Raw genomic sequence first — 25,519 nt, forward strand, 5'->3', positions numbered from 1 at the left:
CCAATCTAACAGCCAAGAGTGTTTGAATTTTAATTTTTTTCTATAAATCCAAATCATTTGAAATTTTAGGTGAATGTTCTTCTCATCAAGCCGCACCTAATAAAAATATAAAAAAATAATTCGAAAAATTAAAAATTTATGGGGGTATTTTGCTTATTTGTTTTCATGTAAAATATTTTTCTGATATTCACCTATTTTTAATCAACACACATCTAAAATTTCAAGTGATTTGGACTTGTAGAAAAAAAATTAAAATTAAAACACTATCAGGCATCCGTGATCGTTGGATCGGCCCATATTCAATCTGGGCCATTGAGCTCATTTTTTCTTGTGAACCCATTAGCTCACAGAAGCTTCTTCATATAAATATATATATATATATATATATATATATATATATATATATATATATATATATATATATATATTGTTTGAATTTTATTTATTTTTCTACAAATTTAAATCACTTAAAATTTTAGGCGTGTGTACATAAAAAATAGGTGAATCTTCGAAAAATATTTTACATGAAATAAATTGACCAAAATACCCCCAAAATATTTCGGGGATTATTTTGGTCATTTTATTTTTCCCAAATAATTTGTTTTATATTTTTATTAAGTGCACCTTGATGATAAGAACATATAACTAAAATTTCAAGTTATTTGAATATGTAGAAAAATAAAATAAAATTCAAACACTACCAGACATCCGTGATTATATGAACATATAAGCCCAATGGCCCAGATTAGAAAAAGATGGGATTAGCCCATATGACCATATTGGAAAAAGATGAGATTAGCCCACTAGCTCATATGAACATATGATCCCAACGGTCCAGATTGAATCTGGGCCGATCTGACTATCACAGATGTTTGGTAGTATTTGAATTTTAGTTTTTTTTTTTCTACAAATCCAAATTACTTGAAATTTTAGGCATATGTTCATCAAACATAGGTGAATCTTTGAAAAATATCAAAAAAAATATTTTATACGAAATAAATTGACCAAAATACCCCTAAAAAGTTTTGGGGATATTTTGGTCATTTTATTTTTACGAATATTTTTTTTTCATATTTTTATTAAGTGCGCCTTGATGCCATGAATATACACCTAAAATTTCAAGTGATTTGAATATATATATATATAAAAAAAAAAAATTCAAGCACTACCAGACGCCTATTCGTATACCGCTACAGTAAACGTCGAATGGGCCTAGATTGAATATGGGCCGATCAGATAATCATGAATATTTGGTGGTATTTTATTTTTTCATTTTTTTCTACAAATCAGAATGATTTGAAATTTGGAGCGTGTATTCATAAAAAATAGACGAATCCACGAAAAATATCAAAAAAATATATTTATATGAAATAAATTGATCAAAATACCTCCAAAATATTTTAGGGTATTTTGGTCAATTTAGTTTACGAATTATTTTTTTTATATTTTTATTAGGTGTACCTTACTAAGACTTATGCATGTTCCAAATTTCAGATCATTCTGATTTGTAGAAAAAAAAATTAAAATTCAAACACTCTCAGACAACCGTGACCCTCGGATTGGCCCAGATTCGATCTGGGCTGTTGGGCGTTTACTATAATGGTATGTATATGGGCGTACATGAACGTTTTCTATATATATATATATATATATATATATATATATATATAGTAATGATACTATGAGACCCTCCCACACCCATGTGAGTAGGACCCCAAATGATCACCATTAAATTTTGACACAGATCTCTAGAAAACCCATTCACCCAAGTCCCACACCCATGTCATAACATTTTTAGAGATTTATGTCAAAATTTAATAGTAATCCTTTGGGGTCCTACTCACATAGGTCTGGGAGGGTCTCATTTCTCATATATATATATATATATATATATATATATATATATATATATATATATATATATATATATATATATATATATATATATATATATATATATATATATATATATATATATATATATATATATATATATATATATATATCAAAGTGAACCGTACCTTCAAATAATGTTGAGAAATTTGGTTTCAACACTGGAAATCTTTGTGATAAGCTTAAAATATATTTTCATCTTTAATTATAAAATTTAAAGTTTCAAAAATAGTATAGATCAAGCAGATCTATGAAAAGTTGAAAATTGATGGTCCAAAAATGCGTTATAAGATGCACTATTTCCATCACTTGAAATCCATTTTTTTTCTCATGTCCATGCATCTTGATGTCAAGATGGTCAATTTGAGGATATTTGGGCAACAAAACAACCTCTTCTAGTGAAATTTTTGAGGTGGACTCCAATTTGATTGTTTAGAGCCTCGGTTCTATATAAACTTTTTCCTATACATATATATGGACACTGTTTCTATGAGTCCATGTAGAAATGAGTCAACTCTTAAAAATCTACTTTTGAGATGGATTTTCAGACCAAATTTTTAAGGACATGTAATCTCCAACATGGAAATCATGAATATAAAAAATAAATAAATTTTAAGAAATAAAAATAATGATTTTATGGAAAAAAACATTTGGACTGGTAGTTTCTATTGTTTTTTAGATGGATCACCTATTTACATCCATCTTTAAGATGGATGCTTTATACCTTAGGACCACATGTTATAGAATTGCGGTCTAGCCCGTATGAAATAATTTTCCTATACTGTTTCTATAAGGCCTAGGATTTATGAAAACAAAGAAAGCCTTAATTCAAATCCCCGTCCGAAAGCAACTCAAACATTGGAAATTCTACGATTGCTCTAAAATCAATTTCTAACGCCGAATATGAAATTTGAAGTTCAAAAAATATTCGGATCTTGCAAATCCATGAGCACTTACTTTTAGGGGAAAATAAACAGTTCAAATAATGTATTACAATATGCACCATTTTTAAGGCTTAAAATCCTAATTTTTTTCACAACCGCATGGTCAAGGTGGAGATGATCGTTTCAAATATATTTTTTTGACACCAAAATTGCAATATTCATTGAGGGTTTACTTATTTTGATAGGGGTGCAGCCCTATCAAAACATTTGCCAATATGTGTGTTATATGACATGAAAAAGTTTATAAAAGGTTGCAACTTTAAAATGCATAATTAAGTTGCACTTCAAAAATCCATCATAGAAGGTTGTTTTTACGTTGTAAAAATCTCTAATTGATCATCTCAACATCAAGATGTATATATATATATATATATATAAAATGCATAATTAAGTTGCACTTCAAAAATCCATCATAGAAGGTTGTTTTTACGTTGTAAAAATCTCTAATTGATCATCTCAACATCAAGATGTATATATATATATATATATATATATATATATTTGAGTCTTAAAAATAGTGCATCTTACATCAAATTATCTAGATCGTCCATTTTCAAAATTTTCAAGTGTTTATAGATCGTCCATTTTCAAAATTATCTAGATCGTCCATTTGAATCATTTTTGTTTTGAAATTTAAGATGTTATATTTACATATAAAAGTAGATTTTCAAACAATCCTAAAAATTTTTTACACCAAAATTATATATATAATAATATTTAAAGGAATTATTTAATTTGATTGTTTAAAATTGCAACCTTATGCAAACCGCACCCTATTTGGAATACTAAAAGGTGCGTCAGTGGCTAAAAGTCCTCAAACGCGGCAACCACGAGATGTGCATGCATCCAATCCATTCAAACTCCCTCTTTTTGTAGCACGGAACGTATGATAATTACTTTCTTCTTTTAAGTATATAAGTCGTGTGACACTCTAACTCTCTCTAAGAACATCTCCAATTTAGAGTATTTCAAAACCACATCATTCAACACATTTGGGGATCATACTGGTTTTTCTTATTCTGCATCATTTATTTATATATATATATATATATATCGCTAAAATACGTCACGAAACACATTTGAAGATAAAAATGGTGTTTCCAACTTGCATCATTTAAAACAAGGTGTGGTTTCTATAAGGTTACAAGTTTAAATAAATCAATTAAAGCATGTCTCCAAATTTTATCATAACATGTAATTTTGATAAAATAATTCTTTAAGATTATCTCAAAATCTATTTTCATATCTAATTATAAAATTTTAAATTCTAAAAATGGTTAAAATCAAGTAGATTTATAAATATATGACAGTCTTGAAAATGGACCGTCTAAATAATGTTTTGCAAGATGCACTATTTTTGGGACTCTGAATCTCTTTTTTTTTCTCATATTCATACATATCGATGTTGTCGAGATGATCAATTAGAGGTTTTTTCAACATTAAAACAACCTTTTGTGATAGATTTTTTAGGTGCATCTGTAATTCTACATTTTAAGGTTGCAACCCTCTATAAATTGATTTCTTTAAAACATCTCTCTTGCTTTTTCTCTCTCCAACTACCTTAGTGTGCGATGGAAGATTTTGAAGAATGGAGACCTGTTTTTTTTTTCCCCCTCTTTTTAAAGAGTAAACACTTTGAAAAGTTTAAAATAAGAGATATGAAGTGAGCTGTAAATTGCTTTGCAAGGAGAGGGATTGAAGGGGGAGAATGAGAACGGGTCAATTCACTTGTGCCGCAAGTCGTAGGCGTTTGCATGTGATAATGTGTTGCTTCTCTCACTTTTTACGTTGAAATTTTGCTTCTTGCCATCACCGCAAGTTTTGTTGAATATCGAATGCAGTCCAATGGATCGAGCCAAGACCTCAAATTTAAACCTAATTATCTAAAGAGATATATGAGGTAGTGAATTGGTGTTTTTCTTAACATTAAACTACGGTAAAAACATTAAGTAGATCTCTATGAGTGACTATTAGAGTATGTATATCTATATTGATATACATCATTATGAATACATAATGAGATATGTACATGTACTTATATTGATATACATCATTATGAGTACATAATGATATATGTATATGTATTGATATATATATATATCTTTTAAGTGTCTCTGGATTATGATTAGTATTCATAATGATATATGTATATGTATTGATATATATATCTCTAAAGTGTCTCTTGATTATGATAAGATTAGTCCGTAGTTATCCATAACCATTGGTACTTATATTTAATTGTTATTGGTTGTATAATATTGATATACATCATTATGAATACATGAGATATGTATATATATATCTCTCTTAAGTGTCTCTTGATTATGATAAGATTAGTTAGTAGTTATCCATAACCATTGGTATTTATATTTAATTGTTATTGGTCGTATATTTATACGGATATTGTATATTCTTGATCAATCAATAAAAAAAAAAAGTTTTATAGGACATAAGGCCCAAATATACAGAAATACAAAATACAATTTCTTAACGGTGACAAACTGCGATCTCTCTCCTTCATGTCTATCTCTACATTGTCTATCTCTCCATCTAAATGCATTATACGCGGAGTTACCAACATTCTTTGCTCTACTAACTGTACGGTCCCTTCCATATTTAGTTTTCATTAAAAACTATTGTTTCCTTTGGTATCTTGGTTCTTTAACATGTAAGCTTTCTAGTCTTCATTTTCTATGCAATTTCTTTAATTGATTCCGTGCAATGCACGTAGCAAAACTTGATATAAACAAGAATGTACCATCAATCTCTTTAATTTGCTTGTTCTTTGATCTTTAATTTATCAGCCTTTTGTGCTCTCAAACCAAAATGTATCCTCAACCAAAGTTCTTTCTCTTGCTCTCTCTTCTGTCTCTCTCTCTCAAGAGCATCGAATGTGATGAACCAGTCCCAACCATTGATTACAACACTGCGCTTCTCCTAAAGGTGGATCATGCAGGTCAGGGAGATTTCATCAATGTTCAAGACGCCATTAACGCAGTACCATGCAACAACTCCAACTTAGTTTTCATATTGATTTCTCCAGGACAGTATAGGCAAGTCTTAAACCATGTCATCTTCTTTCATTCTATTTTGAGCAATGCTTTCGTGGGGGAGCACCATTCTATTTTGAGCAATCCTTTCGTGGGGGAGCACCATTCTATTTTGAGCAATGCTTTCGTGGGGGAGCACCACTTTGTGTAGGTTGGGGAGACAGCTTTCCCATGGTTGGATCACTTGGCAAGTTGATCTTGAGATTGAGGGGTGGCTCCCCACTTGATGATGTTTTCTTCTTTTTGAAGTTTTTTTCTTTACCAGTGTGGAAAAAGTCTAGCGAGCCCATTCAGTCTTGTCCAAGTAACTCAGACTCGCCGTCTTGGCAAGTTCGAGTATCCCTGAGTTGGGTGGTCTGGCTTGGGGATCTTAAAAAAATATAAAAATCTAAAAAAATAAGAAATTCATTGGTAATGGGATTGTATGCAATCAGACCCTGTACCTTTAGTACAAGGAGGTCACAATTATTTATAATGCGAAGTCTGGTGGCTTGGGCGTGTCATAAAGTTCAAAAAATATCCTTTTGAACTATGAATTTGGTCAATGAAAGAAATGCATCCCCCCAATTTCACATTTAACAATTAAGATTAATTGTAACCACCTTGTACCAAAGGTAAATGATCTCGTTTTTTCCTTCTTTTTAGGTTATTTCTAAAATGCCCCCTTACAAATTGATTTTTTCAAAATCTATTTTTTCACTACTTTTTAAAACTCATTTAGATGTGTTTTGTTTAATTTACGCTAGAGCATGCTTTCTCTATTTTTAGTAATTTTTTGTATTTTTAATTTTTAAAACATTTTGGCTTGGCAGAACTCAACCATATTTAGGCCAAGACTGAGTTACATGGCTCAGGCAGGGCCGAGTCCCCATCGCCAGAGTGGACTTTCCCACACTATTCTTTACTAAAATGGCAGAAATAAACTCAAGTCTGCTATGACTCCTTTCGGTATCTAATCTACAGACCATGGCGAAACCCTGGTCCTTAAAAGCATCACTGTTTATGGAAATGATAGATGGTAATGGTGAGAGTGAGTGTGGAACCTACCTTAATAAGACATGGCTGCTATGGTTGTTCCACTCTCTTTCAATCATGGTCTATCAATGGATTGTGATGGCCCAAAAGGACTGCGATTACGTCATAGCAGATAGGATTATAATGTAGTTTTCCAGTTTCCTTTTGGTTACAGATTCATTCATTGTGTGCTTGAGTACTGATTGCGTGAGCGTGGTTCAACAGGGAGAAAGTTATGGTTAATAGGCCGTTGGTGATTTTGAGTGGGTCGGGAGCGGGCGAAAGCGTGATTACATGGAACGACAGCGCCGACTCCAGCGGAGGAACTTTCAATTCTGCAACACTTACAATAGAAGCTCCTGATTTTGTTGCAAGAAGACTCACAATTAGGGTATTTACTCTCTAGATACAACTTGTAATATCATTAGTATCACCATCAGCAGCATCCTAGTTCTGATTGATCATCTTCGAAACCGTTATTTCGTTTAACGCACTACTATCCTAATGATTATTAGGCAATTGTTGAAAGACTAAGGCCACTCAAAATTGTCAGCTCACAGGTTGTACGGCCTGTAAATTTCTCCCATTTTCAGATGGCCTTAGGTTTTTACAGGGTTGTTCCAACAATCACTTTATTATTTAATAAGAAAAAGTATCTATGTTCATCATTATTCGACATTATTGACATTCATTCGACAGAAGTTCGCAAAATATGGGTATGCTGTAAGGAAAAATCACAATTCAAAGAACTAGTATCCTTCTGTGCAAAACAAAAGTTCAAAATTAAATTAGCAGAGAAAAACCAATTTTCGATTGAAATTCCTAAAATTTACGACATTCGATATGACCATTTTATCTCTATAAATAAACCTAAGAGAAGTGTAAAAAAAAGAAAAATCAAGGCAAAAGGGGGCGAGAAGCCAAGTTAAAGAAGTTTTTATGTGTGTGAAGCAAGTTCATGCACATGCTTGTGTATATATATAGCACACACTGTTGGAAACACATATTACATCACAATCTATCTAGATTCATAGCAGTTAAGAAATGCTATTTGATTTTATGTTTTTTTTTCTACTTTCTCGATCTTTTTAGTAGAAGACATCATAAACCATATTCTTTCCTGCAACAGAATACATATGGTGCTGGTTCACAAGCAGTTGCAGTGAAGGTATCTGAGGACAGGGCAGCATTTTATGGCTGCAAGTTCTTCGCTTACCAAGACACCCTTCTTGATGACAAAGGAAGACACTACTACAACAACTGTTACATTCAAGGAGCCACTGATTTCATTTGTGGCAATGGCCTTTCTCTTTTTGAAGTAAGCAATGGCGTAACTATTTAGTAGAAACTCAATCTTACACAATATAATAGAAAGGAAAAGTATACAATATAATAAAAAGGAAAAGTATACAAATAGACCACGTACTTTGCTACAATAAAATTACAATCACTCTTGTTCCTCAGATTTTAAATCGGGTGGTTGTAAAAGCGTCATTAACTAGACTAAAAGTTCAAAAAACAAATCTCTTGAACCTCATGACCCATCCCAAGCCATTCAATTTGATATCTAATGGCTACTAATAATTATGACTTTCTTGTAATAAAGATAAATGGTCTCTCAGTCATAATTTCCGGGATAAAAAAAAATGTAAAAGATGGAAAAAGAACACTAATGAAAAGAAAGTAAGCATTAACCTAAGGAAAAAAACCGGTTTAGAAGTCAAAGAGAACTTTGAGAGGCAATTATGGGGTAGAAAGCTTCAAAAAGTGTCCTCTTTCAGTTGAGAAATGGATCATAGATGAGTAGTTTTCAAGGAAGGAGATCACATGGGTTTTCTATTTCTCCCTTTTTCTATTGTCCTTATCATTATTTATTTTTGTTACTTAGAGATACTACTAAAACTTTTAAAAGATTTGAATATTTGACAAAAGGGCAAATATTGTATTATGTGGTACCTTCAAGTTGTTTTCACTCATTTATTTAAAACTCTAATATCTATATTTCCACAGAACTGCCATTTGCATTCGGTTTCAATGACAAAGGGTGCTGTAACGGCGCAGAAGAGGGCATCGGAAGATGATAATACGGGCTTCAGCTTTGTGAATTGCGTGGTTAGCGGCATTGGAAAGGCCATATTGGGGAGAGCATGGGGCGCCTTCTCTAGGGTCGTCTACGCAAATACCTATATGTCTGACGCTATACTCCCCTATGGTTGGGATGATTGGGATCATTCCTCTAGGTATAGCTACTCTCCCAATATATATATATATACGAAAGCTAGCAGACGGAGCAGGCTGAGTCCAACCGTTTATATTCAATTTAGGCCAATCTAATAGATACGACTGCATTTTGTATTTGAATTTTAATTATTTTTCTATAAATTTAAATTATATGAAATTTGGAGCGTCCACTATTCTCATCAATGTGCACCGAATAAAATATTAAAAAAAATCTTTGTAAAATTTAAATTGATTTAAATTTTATGTATATTTTTTTAAATTTTTTATTAAATTCATCTATTTTTTTAAGAATAGACGCTTCAAATTTCAAGTAATTTAGATTTGTCAAAAAACAATTAAAACTTAAATACGAAATGCAATCATGATCATTGGATCGACCCAGATTCAATTTGGGCCATTGACTCTCACTGTTCCATCAACTAATGGGCTTACGCCAGCCTTTCCCCATATATATATTCTATGGACCATTATGTCATGCTTGTGCGGGAGCATATACTTTTATACTTACTCCCTTTGATAAGAGAAACTTAATAAGAGTACTTTATTTTATGGGAAACTTTGGGATCCAAATCATCATATAAGTATTCATGTAAAGAAAATGGATTTTGTGTTCTTAAATACCTAGGTTTGACAATATTTAATTTGAGGTTGTTATTTTTTTGAGTCAAGGATAAGTTTTTCTTTCTTTCTTTTTTTTAGAATTTAGTTGCTATTTTGATAAGGTTGCATCCTAAAAATGTGGGGTTCTAGACCCTGCTAGGTAGGGTCTTAATCAAGAAATGAATATCTGAAATGCCCTTGTTGGAGCATGGAATCTTTTGACTTTTGTTTCAAAGGGCTACATTTAGTATTGTTGATCCAAGTGGTTAATAATCTCTAATATTGGGGAAATTTTTAATATTGTAAAATTGGTCAAATGATCCCAATTAACACAAAAGGGTTTATAGGTTAATTTTCATTTCATTCATTAAACTCCTAAAAGATATTACCAAAATACCCAAGTTACCTTTGTTGAGGGTTGGGAACCCCACATTATAATTTGACTCACCTCGACCAAGCAAGAGTACTCTTATTATTTGGTAGCGGCCCTTTTAGATGGGTTAAATTACTATTATATTCTTGTTTGTCGAGGGTTCCCTATCTTGAATAGGGACAATTATGTTCTTGTCTGTCGAGGGTTCCCTATCTTGAATAGGGACAATCAAGCTGTTTCTAAATATATTTTTGAGGGTACCTAACGGAATAATGTTAATTGGGATGTTTTGACTATTTATGATATTGTAAAAGATTTCGACCCCTAAGATTATATTTTTTGTTATTATTGTTTCTCCTTGTTATTTGGTTTTCTCCTGGCTCACTAGGTGTTGGCTTGTATGTGTTGTAGCACGGTCTATTATGGTGAATATCAGTGTTACGGGCCTGGATCTAATCTATCTGGAAGGGTTCCATGGTCGTATAATCTCTCAACGGTTGAAGCTGCGCCATTCCTAACTCAAACTATGATCGACGGCCAAGATTGGATCAGGGCCCCTCCAACAAATTTTACTAGGCCCATACAACCTTATGGTCAAATAGAGAAAAAGTCATGTCACGATATTTTTAATTGATTGCCGGTCATTCGTTATTCCCTGTGACAGATTATTGATTATATTTCCTTGAAATTTTTTAAATGCTAATATCATTAAAAAACAAATGGATCTTTTCGTTTGAACTGTAATTTTTTTGGGTTATGTTTTAGGAAATTTGTCGAAATACTTATGAGAGTTTAATTATTTAATATTTTACATATTTACTACTATGTCAATTCATGATCATGTTTTTTTTCAATGGATATTTTGATATTGAATTTAAGAAATAAATAAAAAATTAAATAGCTCATCTCTCATGAGTATTTAGATAAATTTTCCTTGCTTTTTCATTAATTGATATTTGAGTATATATATATATATATATATATATATATCTTTTTTTTTTTACATAAAAAAAGTTAACCAAAATACCCTGAGACAATTGATTGACTCTCATGCCAATGAGACGTAAACTCTCAAATGTTCAAGGTTAAAGTTTTAATAATAATAATAATAATAATAATAATGTAAACTCTCAAATGTCAAGCCTTACATTAACCATTGAGTTTCAAAAAAAAAATGCACTTACAAATCTCTAAAGTGCCTTTAGGATTATGATATGCACTCTAAATCACCTCTGATGCAATCTCAACATAAAACAAGGTTTTAAAAACATGATTAGATTTGATGGTTTTCCTAGTTCGAACCGAAACTGGAAGAGGACTTGTCCAAGTTCCCCATGGAATGGGGATTCGAGTATTTCTCCTTAAAATTGAATCTCAAGTATTTATGTCTTAGGAAAAATAATTTAGGGTCTATTTTATAGAATTATCATATTATGATATTTCAAGATACTATAGAATGTAATGTAATCTTAATTATAGAAGTTTGTGAACCACATTCGGTAGGGTCAAATTATTAATAAAAATAAGCAACTTTAAAATTATAGTTATGAATTAAATTTATAATTAAAAATATCATTAATAAATACAAAAAGTTAAATTTAAATTGTAACTACTTTTATCACATAGGGAATACACCAGTCACTAATTTTTTCAATTATCTACCTAATACTTTATGCAAAAGTACTTTCATCGATAAAATATAAAAAATAGCCAAAATTTATTTTTACATGTATACTTTTTTTTTTTTTTTTCCAAATTGTTTAATTATACCGAAAATCAACCCCATAACGGTCCTCATAGAACTATATTGCCTGGAGCTATGGATCAATTACATTCATAGTTTTGTAGGGAACACCAAAAGGCACTAGTTTTTTTTACGTCCATAGCAGCACAGACGACATGATACTTATAATCCATAGTGGTGCGAAAAGCACTACGATTTGTTAGATTAGTATTTTAGTGTAAAAATTGAGCATTTTTGTTATTTTAATTTAATTTTTAATTGTTTTTTATATATTAATAAAAAATAACCAAAATACATTAAATCTAAAAGTGTTTTTACTCAAATTAAAAAATAAACCATATTTAAGTCAAGTGAATATTTCATTTCACAATAGTACTAAAACAATTTTTTTTACTAAAAGAATATTTTAACATTTATCTATATATTCTAGATATATTGAACCACAATTAAACGAAGAACACGTGACATTCATTTGGATGAGATACATAATGATGGAGAGAGATTAGCATAAGTAGCTTATAAAGTTTAGAGTAACATGATGGGGATTTCTTTTTTACTTAGGGTTGATCGATTCTAGAATTACTTTCAGAATGGGTTCTTCCCAAGGTTAACCTCATGGTCCTGAGGTTATGAGGAACATATAGGCTTATGAGGAACATATAGGCTATGTAAATAACTCACAAGAACTTAGTGGTGACAGTCATTAGAGAGATTAAAAAAAAAAGGAACAAGGATTAAATTATTATATAACTGGTATCATATGAGCCACATGATCATAGTCACAACCAGCGTTTTAAAAAACGCCGAGTCGAACCGGACTCGCCCGGTTCGACTAGGAAATAGTGAAAAAGGAACCGGATCGCGCCAAAAATCGGAAATCGTCCGGTTCTAGAGAGAACCGGACGATTCTGTACAGTGAATCGCCGATTCACTGTACGGAATCGGCGAGTCCGAACAGTGAATCGCCGATTCACTGTACGGAATCGGCGAGTCCGAACAGTGAATCGGCGATTCCGTACGGATTTTTTTTTTTTTTGGTAATCCATGATAGATTTTTTTGTAATCCATGATCGAATTTTTTGGTTTTTTGTAACCCATGATAGAATTTTTTGTAATCCATGATCAAAATGTTTGTTTTCTTTTCTTGTAATCCATGATCGATTTTTTTGTTTTTTTTTTTTTTTTTGTAACCCATGATAGAATTTTTTGTAATCCATGATCGAATGTTTTGTAATATATGATCGAAATGTTTGTTTTTTTTTTGTAATCCATGATCGAAATGTTTGTTTGTTTTTTTTTAATCCATGATTGAATTTTTTGTTTTTTGCTTTTTTTGTAACCCATGATAGAGTTTTTTGTAATCCATGATTGAATTTTTTGTAATCCATGATCGAACTATTTTTTTCTTTTTTTGTAATCCACGATTGAATTTTTTGTTTTTTTTGTTTGTTTTTTTTTGTAATCCATGATCGAATTTTATGTAATCCATGATCGAATTTTATGTAATCCATGATTGAATTTTTTGAAAATTTGTGATTTTTTTTGTTTAATCCATGATCGAATTTTTTTTTGTAATCCATGATAGAATTTTTTGAAAATTTGTGATTTTTTTTTAATCCATGATCGATTTTTTTGAAAATTTGTTTTTTTTTTTTTTTAATCCATATTATTCAAAGAGAAAACGAGAGAGATGATGATTCTGAGGCCACCCTATCCCAGCCATATTATTCACATATCGAGTCCCAACAGCAACAGTGTAGGGATGAGCACGAAATACTGTAAATTAAATGCTGAATGGCGGTTCATGCAGGGAAAGAACATATCAATATTCGCATATTCATTCAAAAATATGAAAATTCTTAATGGAGTACCCTCATTTTTTATTGAATTCCTAAAAACAAATATTTATAATGAATTTTAATAATTTTTTCGGATTTTTTTGAAGCTTTATTCTGACCGATTCACCCGATTCCTATCCGGATCGCCGATTCGCGGATCCGGATGGCCGATTCGCCGATCCAGATCGGTTTTTCAAAAGCCCGATTCGGGTCACCGATCCGGTTTTTAAACCATTGGTCACAACTATAATTGTGTATATTATTGCTCTATATCCAATGGATAGGACGTTGATGGAGGAAAATGATTTTTATTTTATAGCCAAATAATTGATTTTACATCTTTACTTTTATTCACCAACCTAGATTACTGATAACCTCATAACCTCATCATCATGTGGTTATAATGAAGAATAAATTATACCACATAACAAATAGCTCATGTAAATCATCATGTGGTTATAATGAAGAATAAATTATACCACATAACAAATAGCTCATGTAAATCGCTTAGAATGACAAAGAGAGATTTATATGAGTGGAATAATTACATTAACCAACTCTACAAACAACACCCTAACAAGAAAAGAATCCTTGGACAAAGCTTTTTATTTAGTTATGAATAAATCGATTTTAAGGCACTCATATCATTATCATTTTAACTTTTTTTCAATTAATTAGGGTCGGTTATATGAATCATGGTTTTCCATTCTGCTCTATTAAAGGCCAATTCATACACATTCTACCTTCTTAAATTACTTCAAATATTTAAGCCAATTCATACACTCTCGTTATATCCAAAACAAGTGTCAATTTTAACAGATTTCATATCACATTGGATTTCATAATGTATAGTCCAGCAAACCATTTTGAAGTCTTATCTGATTCTAACAGAGATCCACAAAAATATTTGTTTAATTACTGTTTACAGTGCAAATCAAGACGATCTCAAGATGAAATTGGACTAGATCCGAACCACAAACTGATTTTTTAAAAAGAGTGATAGAGAGTGTGGATAATCAAATTCTGATATGACGTCAGATCTACTCATAAGTGAGGATATCTGCTCTCAGATAAGTGGTAGAGTCAGTATGGATCTGAAATACGAAATACGAAATACAACATAAAATGAAATAAATTTGATTTAATTCTAATAAAAATAAATAAATAAAAGAAAAGAAATGCAGAAAGAGTAAGAAAATATCAGACCGGGCCAGTTGGCCCGAGACTCCTGAGGTTTCGAGGTCTCGCATGTATCAGGACCAGTTGAGTTTATGCCATGCATCATCTTTCTCTCTCTTCAGGTTTTGACCACACATGGGATTGGTTGGATGACTTTTTTAATTTAAAGGCAACGGCCTAAAACTTAAGTTTTCCTAAATCTAGGGTTTGCTCACAAGTTGTCTCTCTGGGCTCTCTCTACCTCTCATATTTCCTGGCCTACGGGTTAACAAAGTTCAACTCTAAATAATTCAAATGTACTTATATAAAGGCTCAAATCGTACCAGAATGAATATATATCAATTTCAAGCAGATTTGCCACCCAAATTTCTATTTTGAGGGTCAAAGGGAGCCCAAATCTGACCAAGATTAGCAGTTTCAGATTTTGGGGTGATTCGTTCATTTTTGTGATATTGTCTACCAAAAAACAAGTAAAATAAGATATTTTATTATTTTAACTTGATTTATTAATAAAACAATGGTCATGCAGGATTCTGGATCACAGGATAGAGATAATGGACTATGATGGTCTATGGTCCGGGGGTTTACTGAGATAGTGTGATCTTAAGGCGGTCTATGGTTTAGAAAACCAATAAATTTGTCAGTTCTCAAAATGCAGTGGCTACAATTACTTTCATCTCGCTCAACAAGATGATCTAAAGAACACGTCATCGTCATCATTTGAGCCATATCCAAACTATTTGGGGTTGCTATCTAAAGGAATATGTCATCATCATTTTAACATTTTCTCAATTAATTGGGGTCTGCTATATGAATCCTAGTTATCCATTCTTATCTATTAAATGTCATATCCTCAGTGAGACCATAAGTCCCCATATCTTTTCGGACTACTTCCAGCCACATCATTTTGCGCCTATCCCTTACCTTTTTCAACCCTTCCACTTGAACTAACGTGCACCTTCTAACAGATGTTGTACTTGGTCGGTGCCACACATGGCAGCCTACTTAAGTCTAATTTTTCTCATTTTACTTATTGGTGTCACGCCTAAGTTCCATCAAATATATTCATTTTGAATTCTATCCCTTCTTGTCTTGCCACTCATCCATCTCAACATCCTCATCTCTGCCACACTCATTCTGTAGGTATATTGTTTTTTGTCCGCCCAATATTCTGCCCCATAGAGCAAAGTTGGTCTAACTGTTGTTTTATAGAACTTGCCCTTCAGACTCATTGGTATGTGGGGATCACATAAAATTCCAGTGCACATCTCCACTTCGCCCACCCATCTCTATTTTTGTGTGCGACATCTTCCTCAATCTCTTCATTTTTCTAGATTATCGACCCAAGATATCGAAAGTGCAGTATTTTTTGTACTTCCTGACCGTCAATCTTAACCAATTCATCGTCTGTGCTCCTATTATTACTAAACTTGCACTCGATATACTCTGTCTTCGTCCGAATAATTTTAAAATCTTTAGATTCTAGAGCATCACTCCAAAGTTCTAATTTTGTATTGACATCGTTTTGGGTCTCATCAATCAAAACTATATCATCTGCAAACAACATGCACCATAGTATTTCATTATGTAGGTGCCTAGTTAAGTAGTCCACAACTAAGACAAGAGGTATGTGCTCAATGCTGACCCTTGATGTAGACCTATTATCACTAAAAAATCACTCGTCTGTCCACTAGTTGTTTGTACACTAGTTAGTTTTTCATTGTATGTATCTCTTACCAAGTCGATATAATGTCTTTAAACGTCTTTCTTTTTCAACACCCACAAAATCAAATCTCGAGGTATTCTATTATAAGCTTTCTCTAGATCAATAAATACCATAGAGGTCTTTTCCCTTGGCCCTCAACTTCTCAATCAGTTGCACAAGTAGAAAAATAGCCTCAGATATTGATCTTCTTGGAATAAAACCAAATTGATTTTCATATATATGCGTTTCATGCCTTAGTCGTTGCTCAATGACTTTCTCCCAGAGCTTCATAGTATGACGCATTAGCTTGATCCCTCGATAGTTTGCACAGTTTTGTATGTCTCATTTGTTCATGTAGATAGGTACCACAATATTTTTCTTCCATTCGTCTGCCATTTTCTTTGTTTTCAACACCTTGTTAAACAGCTTCGTTAGCCAGTGAATGCCAATTTCCCCATGCACTTTCAAAGCTCTATCGAGATACCATCTGGTACTAAAGTATTTCCTGTTTTCATTATTTTCAAAGCTTCTTTCACTTCCGACATCCTAATTCTACGAATGTATCTATAACATCCATCGTCACTTGTACCAACAGTCCCTTCTACTACTATGTTTCTATTGTGCTCGTCATTTAATAATTCTTGAAAATAGACTCTCCATCTTTTATTGACCTTGTCATCATTGACCAAGACCCTTTGATCCTCACTCTTAATGCACTTAGTATGGCTTAGATCCCTATACTCGTATACACCTTGTTAATTACATTCATTTCTTCTTGCAATGGATGGGTCAAATAACTTTATGTAATTGGTTAACCGTGGCTCAATAAGGGGGAAGTAAATAGAGAAAATTTACACTATATTTCCTTTGGATATGAAAGTTTTCTTTCTTTCTCCTTTACACCTCGTTGTTCATCACACACTATGGTAGTTATTAATGTGCTTGATAGTTGCAGTGGTCATGAAGTAGTGGGATAGTGTAGTTATTTGTTCTCCACGCTACATTGATGGTGTGTTTCCACATGTCGGCACACACCATAAAAATTGTCCTCTTTTTTTTTTTTTGTGACAAGAGTAATAGATTTTATTAAGATAAAAAGAGATTAAAATAAAAACTAAAATAAAGAAGGAGATACAATCAAAGAGGCCAAAGAGACACATTTCTTAGTAATATCACCTGCAACAATATTAGCTTATCTGTAAACATGATTAAAGGTAAATCTGCTGCCTAAAGATAAACCCCCACTTTATGCCATAAAGAACACGTCTGCCAAAGAGGTCTTGAAGGCCATGTATCTTCAAATTAAATTGAGTGGGCTCTCCAAAAGATTTGAGCACTCTCAATCAGAAGTGTGCCTCTTATCCATAATCTTTGTGATTGAGGTCTATGTGTAAATGTATTCCATGTTCTCCTCTTTCACATAGTTGTAACTGATTAGCGAGGAAGCAGTTTGCGCTCCTGGTAAATCACATGTATGCTGATTGCATTCTTTTGACATGATCTCAAAGTGATTAATGTCCTTAAAGGATTATAATTATTCATCTGGAATATGCAATCTAGATCCGATCCTTATGACACCCATTTCGGGTAATCATGAATTTAAATGGCGTATTGGGGTATCTCTGAAAAAGTGTACTTAAAAAAAATATGGGCTATTCTAAAAGGTATTTCATGTATTGGAGCTCACTAGGTATTGATTAGGTATTGATTAGATGGACACACCAGAGGGTCTTTATAGAATAAAGGACGTGGTTAACATGCAGGCCAAGCTTGCACATGTAGAAATGTGATTAATCTTAAAAATTTATTTTTTGGACTTGATTTTTAAGGACATGTAATCTCTACAACAGAGATCATGAATATGAATAAATAAATAAATTTTAAAACTAAAAATAATAATTCTATTAAGAGAACATTTGGACTATTAGTTTCCATTGTTTTTAGATGGACCACCTACTTGCATCCATCTTTAAAATGGATGCTTTACACTTCTAATCCGCATATGTAGAAAATTAAAAATTTCAAAAATAACGAATAAATACATAAAAGTAAACCTTTTCAAATAAGTTTTTAAATAACCATAAATTTAGAGGTATCTTAATGTGCTTGAATCCATAGATAGGGGTGGCAACAGTCGGGTCAAGAGCTGTACTCGAAAGATGATATGAGACCCAAACCCAGACCTAGACTCGGACCTGACTTAAAAATTAAAATATCTATGTATTTAACTATATTTCATATATTGAGACCCAAAAAATATTATCAAACTCAAATCCGTACTGAAATCTGAATAATGTTCGGGGTCCAAGATTTGGACATGGACCCAACCTGCCGGGTCCAATTTTTGGACCCATGGATCCAAATCGGGACTACCTCACGGATTCAGGGTTGGGTCCGGGACCACATGTTTCAATTTGTGTGAAGGAAGTGCATCCTATCAAATATGTCACGAATTCATCTGTATTAGCACTATCCCTCCATCACCGTCAGATTTACGAGAGAATCTACAAGATAACTTTGCGGTCATTGTTAATGTAGGCCCCTTGGGAAATCAATTTTTAGAAGAAATTTCGGCGATGTTTATCCGAAAGTCTAGATCGAAAATACTAAATTTGGACGCAAACCGAACTTTGAACGACTGCCCCGATGCGAACCGAAGGGCGCGGGAGCAAACCCCTAATTCCTCTGTACCCTGCAAAATCAGTAATGAAAAGCACACGTTAATGGCGGATTCCAAAACCCTAGCTTCTCCTTCAACAATGGCGGACGTGAATCTAGAAAAATCTTCAAACCTCGAAAAAACGGCTCCTCCTTTGCCGGATACTTTGCCAGAAAACCAAACTCCGGCCAAAAAGAGGCGTCGAAGAAAGAAGCACTTAGAGAACGCGGCCGCCATAGCCATAGGCAAGGCTCGAGCTCTGAGACCACATACAAAGGCAGGAATTTACAGTGAGAAGCTCATTGACAAGATGTTGCAGAAACAGCTTGGCCATGGATCGAAGGGAAAGCGCAAGAGAATCAATGGCCTAAACAGAGAGCTAAATATTGAAGCCCTGATCGCGCACTCTGTAGGTTTTCCTACGGATTCACTTACAGAGGAGGAGATCGAAGCAGGTGTGGTTTGTCCTTTAGGGGGCTCTGAACAAGCGAATTACATCGTGGTTCGAAACCACATCCTTTCTCTATGGCGAGCCAATGTGAAGGCTTGGCTCACAAAGGATCAAGCCATGGAGTCTATACGAAAAGAGCACAGTGCCTTGGTTGATTCAGCCTATACTTTTCTTCTTCGCCATGGATTCGTCAACTTTGGCCTCTCTCCTTCTAAACCTGAGCCCATGCACCAGCCCAGGGCTAGAGGACATGTTCTTGTTATTGGTGCAGGGCTTTCAGGCCTGGCTGCTTCAAAGCAACTGATAACTTTAGGGTTTAGGGTTTTGATCTTGGAAGGGAGGAACAGACCAGGAGGTAGGGTTCACACGAAGAGAATGAGTGGAAATGATATAGTTGCAGCTGCTGATCTCGGGGGAAGTGTTTTGACTGGAATCAATGGGAATCCTTTGGGGGTTTTGGCTAGGCAATTAGGGTTTCCTCTTCATAAAGTAAGAGACATTTGCCCTCTGTATTTACCAGATGGTCGAGCTGTGGATTCAGAGGTGGATTCAAGAGTTGAAGCTTTGTTTAACCAATTGCTCGAAAAGGTTTGTAAACTGAGGCAATCAATGGATGATATGGCTGTTGATGTTTCTCTAGGAACTGCTCTAGATACCTTTAGGGAAGTGTATAGAGTTGCTGAGAACCAAGAAGAGAGGATGCTTCTCAATTGGCATCACGCTAACCTTGAATATGCAAATGCTTCGCTCTTATCTGATCTTTCACTTGCTTTTTGGGATCAGGATGATCCATATGAAATGGGGGGTGACCATTGCTTCATACCAGGTGGTAATGGGAGGTTTGTCAAAGCCTTATCAGAGGGTCTTCCTATCTTCTATGGAAAAACAGTGGATTTGATCAGGTATGGAACGAATGGGGTTCAGGTTCGAGCAGGCAACCAGGTGTTTCAAGGTGACATGGTTCTTTGCACTGTTCCTCTTGGTGTTCTTAAGAAAGGTTCAATCAAATTTGAGCCTGAGCTACCCCAATCAAAGAACGAAGCAATTCAAAAATTGGGTTTTGGGTTATTGAACAAAGTGGCTATGCTATTCCCCCATTGCTTTTGGGGTGCAGAGATTGATACATTTGGGCATTTATCCGTGGATAAGTGCAAAAGGGGCGAGTTCTTTTTGTTCTATAGCTATGCATCTGTATCAGGAGGTCCATTGCTAATGGCTTTAGTTGCAGGTGAATCAGCAATTGGGTTTGAATCCATGGCTCCTTCTGATGCAGTAGAGAGAGTGCTTGGTATACTTAGAGGAATATTTCGCCCTAAGGGCATCATTGTTCCCCATCCAATTCAAGCTGTGTGTACAAGATGGGGTAGCGATCAGTTTACTTATGGGTCTTATTCACATGTAGCGGTTGGTGCGTCTGGTGACGATTATGATATTCTTGCTGAAAGTGTGGGGCAAGGTAGGGTCTTTTTTGCGGGAGAGGCAACAAATAGAAGGTACCCGGCAACCATGCATGGAGCTTTTCTTAGTGGATTGAGAGAAGCTGCAAATATATCTAGAATTGCAGAAAGTAGGTCAAAACCAGAGAACATTGAGGTTAAGGACGAGTTTATTGAAGATGATGCACTTTTTGATTTGTTTAAGCGTCCTGATTTGTGTTTTGGGTGCTTTTCTGCTTTGTTTGATCCAAGAACCAGTGATCTAGGATCTAATTCAATTGTGAGGGTATTGGTTGGCAAGGGAACAAATGGTGTTGAGTATAGGTCTGCTCCCTTGCGACTTTATGCCTTGATGTCTAGGAAACAAGTGATTGATTTAGAGGAGGTAGATGGGGATATCAATAGATTGAAAGTTTTGTATCAAAGTTTTGGTGCAAAGCTGGTAGGCGTTAGAGGTTTGGGTAGTGAAGGAGGCGAGCTAATTGCTTACCTGAAGGGGGCTAGAATCAATGGCAAGATTGAAATACTTAACGCTGCTTAGACCATTGCAATACACGATGTGTTGAGAAGTTTGCAAGTTGTCATTATTTGTTTATTTGATTACTTTTGCTTGCATTGCTTGTTACTTCGTTCATCGTATCTCCTAAAGTCCAATCAGTTTTAATGAAAGGATAGATTTTCCAATGTCCTTCCAAGGCATATGGGATCCACTTGGTGGCAAGCGAGAAAATCACATATAGATGGTCATAAGAGAGAACTAGGAGCGGGTAACCCATGTTTTCTATTGATAGGAAGAGGAAGTATGAATATTTGGTATAATTGCTGTTCATTGGCAATAAGTTCATGCACTGACACTGCAAATGCAACAGGATTAGAACATGCCTTTAGGTTAAGCTCACAACTGTGATGAATATTGGTAGAGTTGTCTACAATGGTATATTTGATTTTCACGTGAAGCATATGTGGGATTAGCCATCCAACCTGCAGATAAGGAGATGACCAACAGTCTTATCATTATGATGGTGCTGATTTGAAGTTGCACAATCAAATGCAATTGTAATAGAGTGAATGACAATTGCTGTACATATTGTTCATTTGTAAATTCATACCCATTCTCTGATTACGTAATGCATTCATCCTGTCTTTCTCCAAATGGTGTTTGATGCATGCTTTGCTTGTCATGCTGTAACCCTTTGCTCATGATTGTAACATGGCATGAGGATAAATGTTATGCTTCTCATTCCAAATTTCCAAAACTTGTTTGGCTGAAATATTACTTTGGACTTGGCATTTCTTGCTATCTTTTCAGCATCCAAAGTTTGACAGAGCTCACTTTTGCATCATTCGGATTGTTGAGTTATTTTTCAATCTAATCTCTGTTTCCATTTGATATTTGGTTATAACCTTGTTTATTCTTATGGGCGATAATTTCTTCAATTTCTTTATAGTATTTTTCTGTATTCATATATGTTCCTTGACTAGTACAGTAGTTATCTCTGTCTTTCATTTGTGGTATGGTGTTAGGTTCTGTTGCTTCGTTTTATTTGCGTCGCAGAACTACTTGCTTGGCATAGATGTCTGCGGTGAGCAAACCTCTGGTATGTATCTCACATATTATGGTAAGCACCATTGAATGTATACGCTTGGGGACTAACCTGATTTGTAAAGAACCCACTCATCCATCTCATGAATCCCATCTTCCTTGATATATAAGAATAGTATTCTTTGAAAAGATCTCTCCACTTGTATATTAGAGGTTATAAAATTTCTATATGATGGCTTTGTGAGTAACCTCACTTGGTGCATATTTCATGATGACCACACTGTGCCTCAACATTATAACTGTTTAGATATCGTAGCAGTTGAAAGTCTTGCATCCCACTCAGCTATGAACATGGACTGCATTGAGTACAATTGGGTATGTCGGCAAAATAGTATAGGGAAGCATTCATCTCAAACTAGTGAAAATGAATCAATGCTGTCTCCTCTGATATACATCGAGAATGGTAATGAAGGGAGACCTCCTGAACACCAGAAGATAGGAATCCTATATGCGTCCTTCCAAGGAATCTGGGAAGTGGAGCACTGGTCTTTTATTGTCGACTGTGATGAACAGGGGATAAATTCTAGTAATGCACATGGAGTGCCTTGGTATCCTGCTGATAAAAGATCAGGGAATTGATTGCACACTGATCTCACATTGTTGAAGGTGGTTATCTATGGATGAATATTTCTTGGTATGCAGAACTTGGTTTGCGCTGCCTCCAGAGTGTGTCTCTGTCCTCACTAATAAAAAACGAAAGCAGTAGTCTGGAGGCTTGAAATGGTCTAATGCATAGCAGCAGTAGTCTGGAGGCTTGAAATGGTCTAATGCATAGCAGCAGTAGTCTGGAGGCTTGAAATGGTCTAATGCATAGCAGCAGTAGTCTGGAGGCTTGAAATGGTCTAATGCATAGCAGCAGTAGTCTGGAGGCTTGTTTATTCTTTTTAGCACTCGTTTTCTTTTTTTTTGGAGGTGAACAGCGTTGGAGTTGTTAATTGATAGATCGGGCTGTCTTTCATCCTATTGTATGACAGGTCTTCAAACCAACTAAAATTCATTATGACTGTCATTAGAGCTTAAGATTAATAGAAAATTGTGTATTTTCGTGTTTGATTTTCCAGGTATCTGGGCAGTAGCTAGTAGTTGAACAGCTTGTGAATCTCATGTGAACTTTGAGCACATTATGACTCATTGCAAATGAATGATTGGGAAATTATTGTGGTCTTGAATATGCCAATGCTGGGCCATATGAAAATTAGATCCTATTTGCCTCAGTTTTGTGCAAAGGTCATCATGCTGTGCCCTTTACTATCATGTTACCTAAGGTGGATTTGATTGGGTTTGTTATGTTCCCTTGGACTCTTGATATCCATAGGTTAATGACAACCAGGGGATTGTTTCACCCACATACGAATGCAGATATTAGTAATGTATTGGCATTCATTGAAAAACAACGGTACAGCATGAAAGCACATTATTGGACACAAGTTTTCTGGGATTTGAAGATGCTTAGGCCACACCTATCAGATGAGAAAGGAGCAATGTCACCAAGAAAGAGGGAAGACTGGTTAATATCCTCCCTAGCTGGCAAGTTAGCTGCCTAAGTAGCCTCATGAAGACATAGGAAAAGTGAATTGACAGGGTTTCAGATTTGAAATTTTTGTAAATAATTGCACTAGATCTTGGCTTAATTGAAACACCATCCAATGAAAAAAAAGAAAAATTTCACAATAAAATATTAGAGATCACCGACCCCGTCGAGTAACAACTGCAGCATGTGATAGGCATTTGGGTGCCTAAAGATCCCATGTTCAAAGGATCTTCACACTTATAGCTGATGCTTTGTGAATCTTTGTTTCTAAATTCTTGGGTCATCTCACGTTTTTCTATACAACACTTGCTGATAATGTCGTTTAGACTATTCGGGATTACTATTGTAGCTGTTGTGTGTTTTGTGGTCTAAGAAGTGTGCTTTTGAAGCATGGGTTTCCTAGGACTCCATTCCGGTATGGTTCTTGTACAAACATGCAACTTGGAACTCTTGTGGGATTTGATCCATTTAGGATCTTGCTGACTGCACACACCAGCTTTGTGTTATTGTAATGATGGCCATAGCAACATTGTCGTTACTAGCGAGAATTACTGATCAAGTGATGCATGACTTTGTGAAGTTGGAACCTACAAGTGTTTGATTAAAACATGATTTTAAAAAAAAAACTCCCATTTTTTGAAATTCATAAAGAACTTCGAGTTTTTCAAAAGATTTTAAAAAAATCACAATTTTTTCAATTGAGCCAATATAATATGTATTTTATAATTTATTTAAAATACTTTAAAAAACAGCACACGGTTTTGGTGAGTCAGCCCATCCATTATCGTGTGGTCCCTTGTCTATCTAACATCCATTGTTAAGATGCATTTAAACAAATATTGCATCCACTAAAAGTTAAAATGGACGGTGAAGAAAGGAATTAAAAAAATAACATGTGCATTTTTTGAAAAAGAAAAATTCCAAATTTAGATTATTGTGAGATTATTGAACTCTAAAATTTTGGGCTGAAAATACATCTTTGAGATATATTTTGTGGGGCGACGGCACAAAAATAGTTTGTCACCAACTCACCAAATACTTTTCCTTTTAAAAAAACTTATTTATTGAAACTTTTATTGTCTTCATTAATTTAAAATCTTTTGAATTTTTTAACTAAAATTTTGATCAAAAATTTTCTTAAAAAATTTTTTTAGAAAAAAATGAGCAATATATTCCAAAAAAAAAAAAAAAGTATCCAAAAATAATAGGTAAACCGTGTCACTAGGAGAAGCTTAATCATCCATGTTGTTGTGGGGGG

General features: G+C 34.1%; 2 protein-coding genes across 2 annotated transcripts; both read left to right on the forward strand.

The window, feature by feature from the left end:
- The first annotated feature begins 5,397 nt into the window (after positions 1-5,397).
- PE11 (pectinesterase 11) lies at positions 5,398-10,835 on the forward strand. Its single transcript, XM_088864876.1, has 5 exons — positions 5,398-5,894; positions 7,131-7,292; positions 8,031-8,219; positions 8,912-9,141; positions 10,527-10,835. Exons 1-5 carry the CDS (start codon positions 5,664-5,666, stop codon positions 10,747-10,749), a joined length of 1,035 nt encoding a protein of 344 aa, XP_088721002.1. The 5' UTR covers positions 5,398-5,663; the 3' UTR covers positions 10,750-10,835.
- An 8,311-nt stretch (positions 10,836-19,146) lies between these two features.
- LOC18442925 (lysine-specific histone demethylase 1 homolog 1) lies at positions 19,147-22,383 on the forward strand. Its single transcript, XM_006853131.4, has one exon. The coding sequence runs from the start codon at positions 19,158-19,160 to the stop codon at positions 21,666-21,668; it is 2,511 nt and encodes an 836-aa protein (XP_006853193.2). The 5' UTR covers positions 19,147-19,157; the 3' UTR covers positions 21,669-22,383.
- The last annotated feature ends 3,136 nt before the right edge of the window (positions 22,384-25,519 follow it).

This window comes from Amborella trichopoda, chromosome 4 (genome assembly GCF_054954075.1).
Source record: "Amborella trichopoda isolate Santa Cruz 75 chromosome 4, AtrichopodaSantaCruz75HAP2 v2.0, whole genome shotgun sequence".
NCBI classification, from domain to species: Eukaryota; Viridiplantae; Streptophyta; class Magnoliopsida; order Amborellales; family Amborellaceae; genus Amborella; species Amborella trichopoda.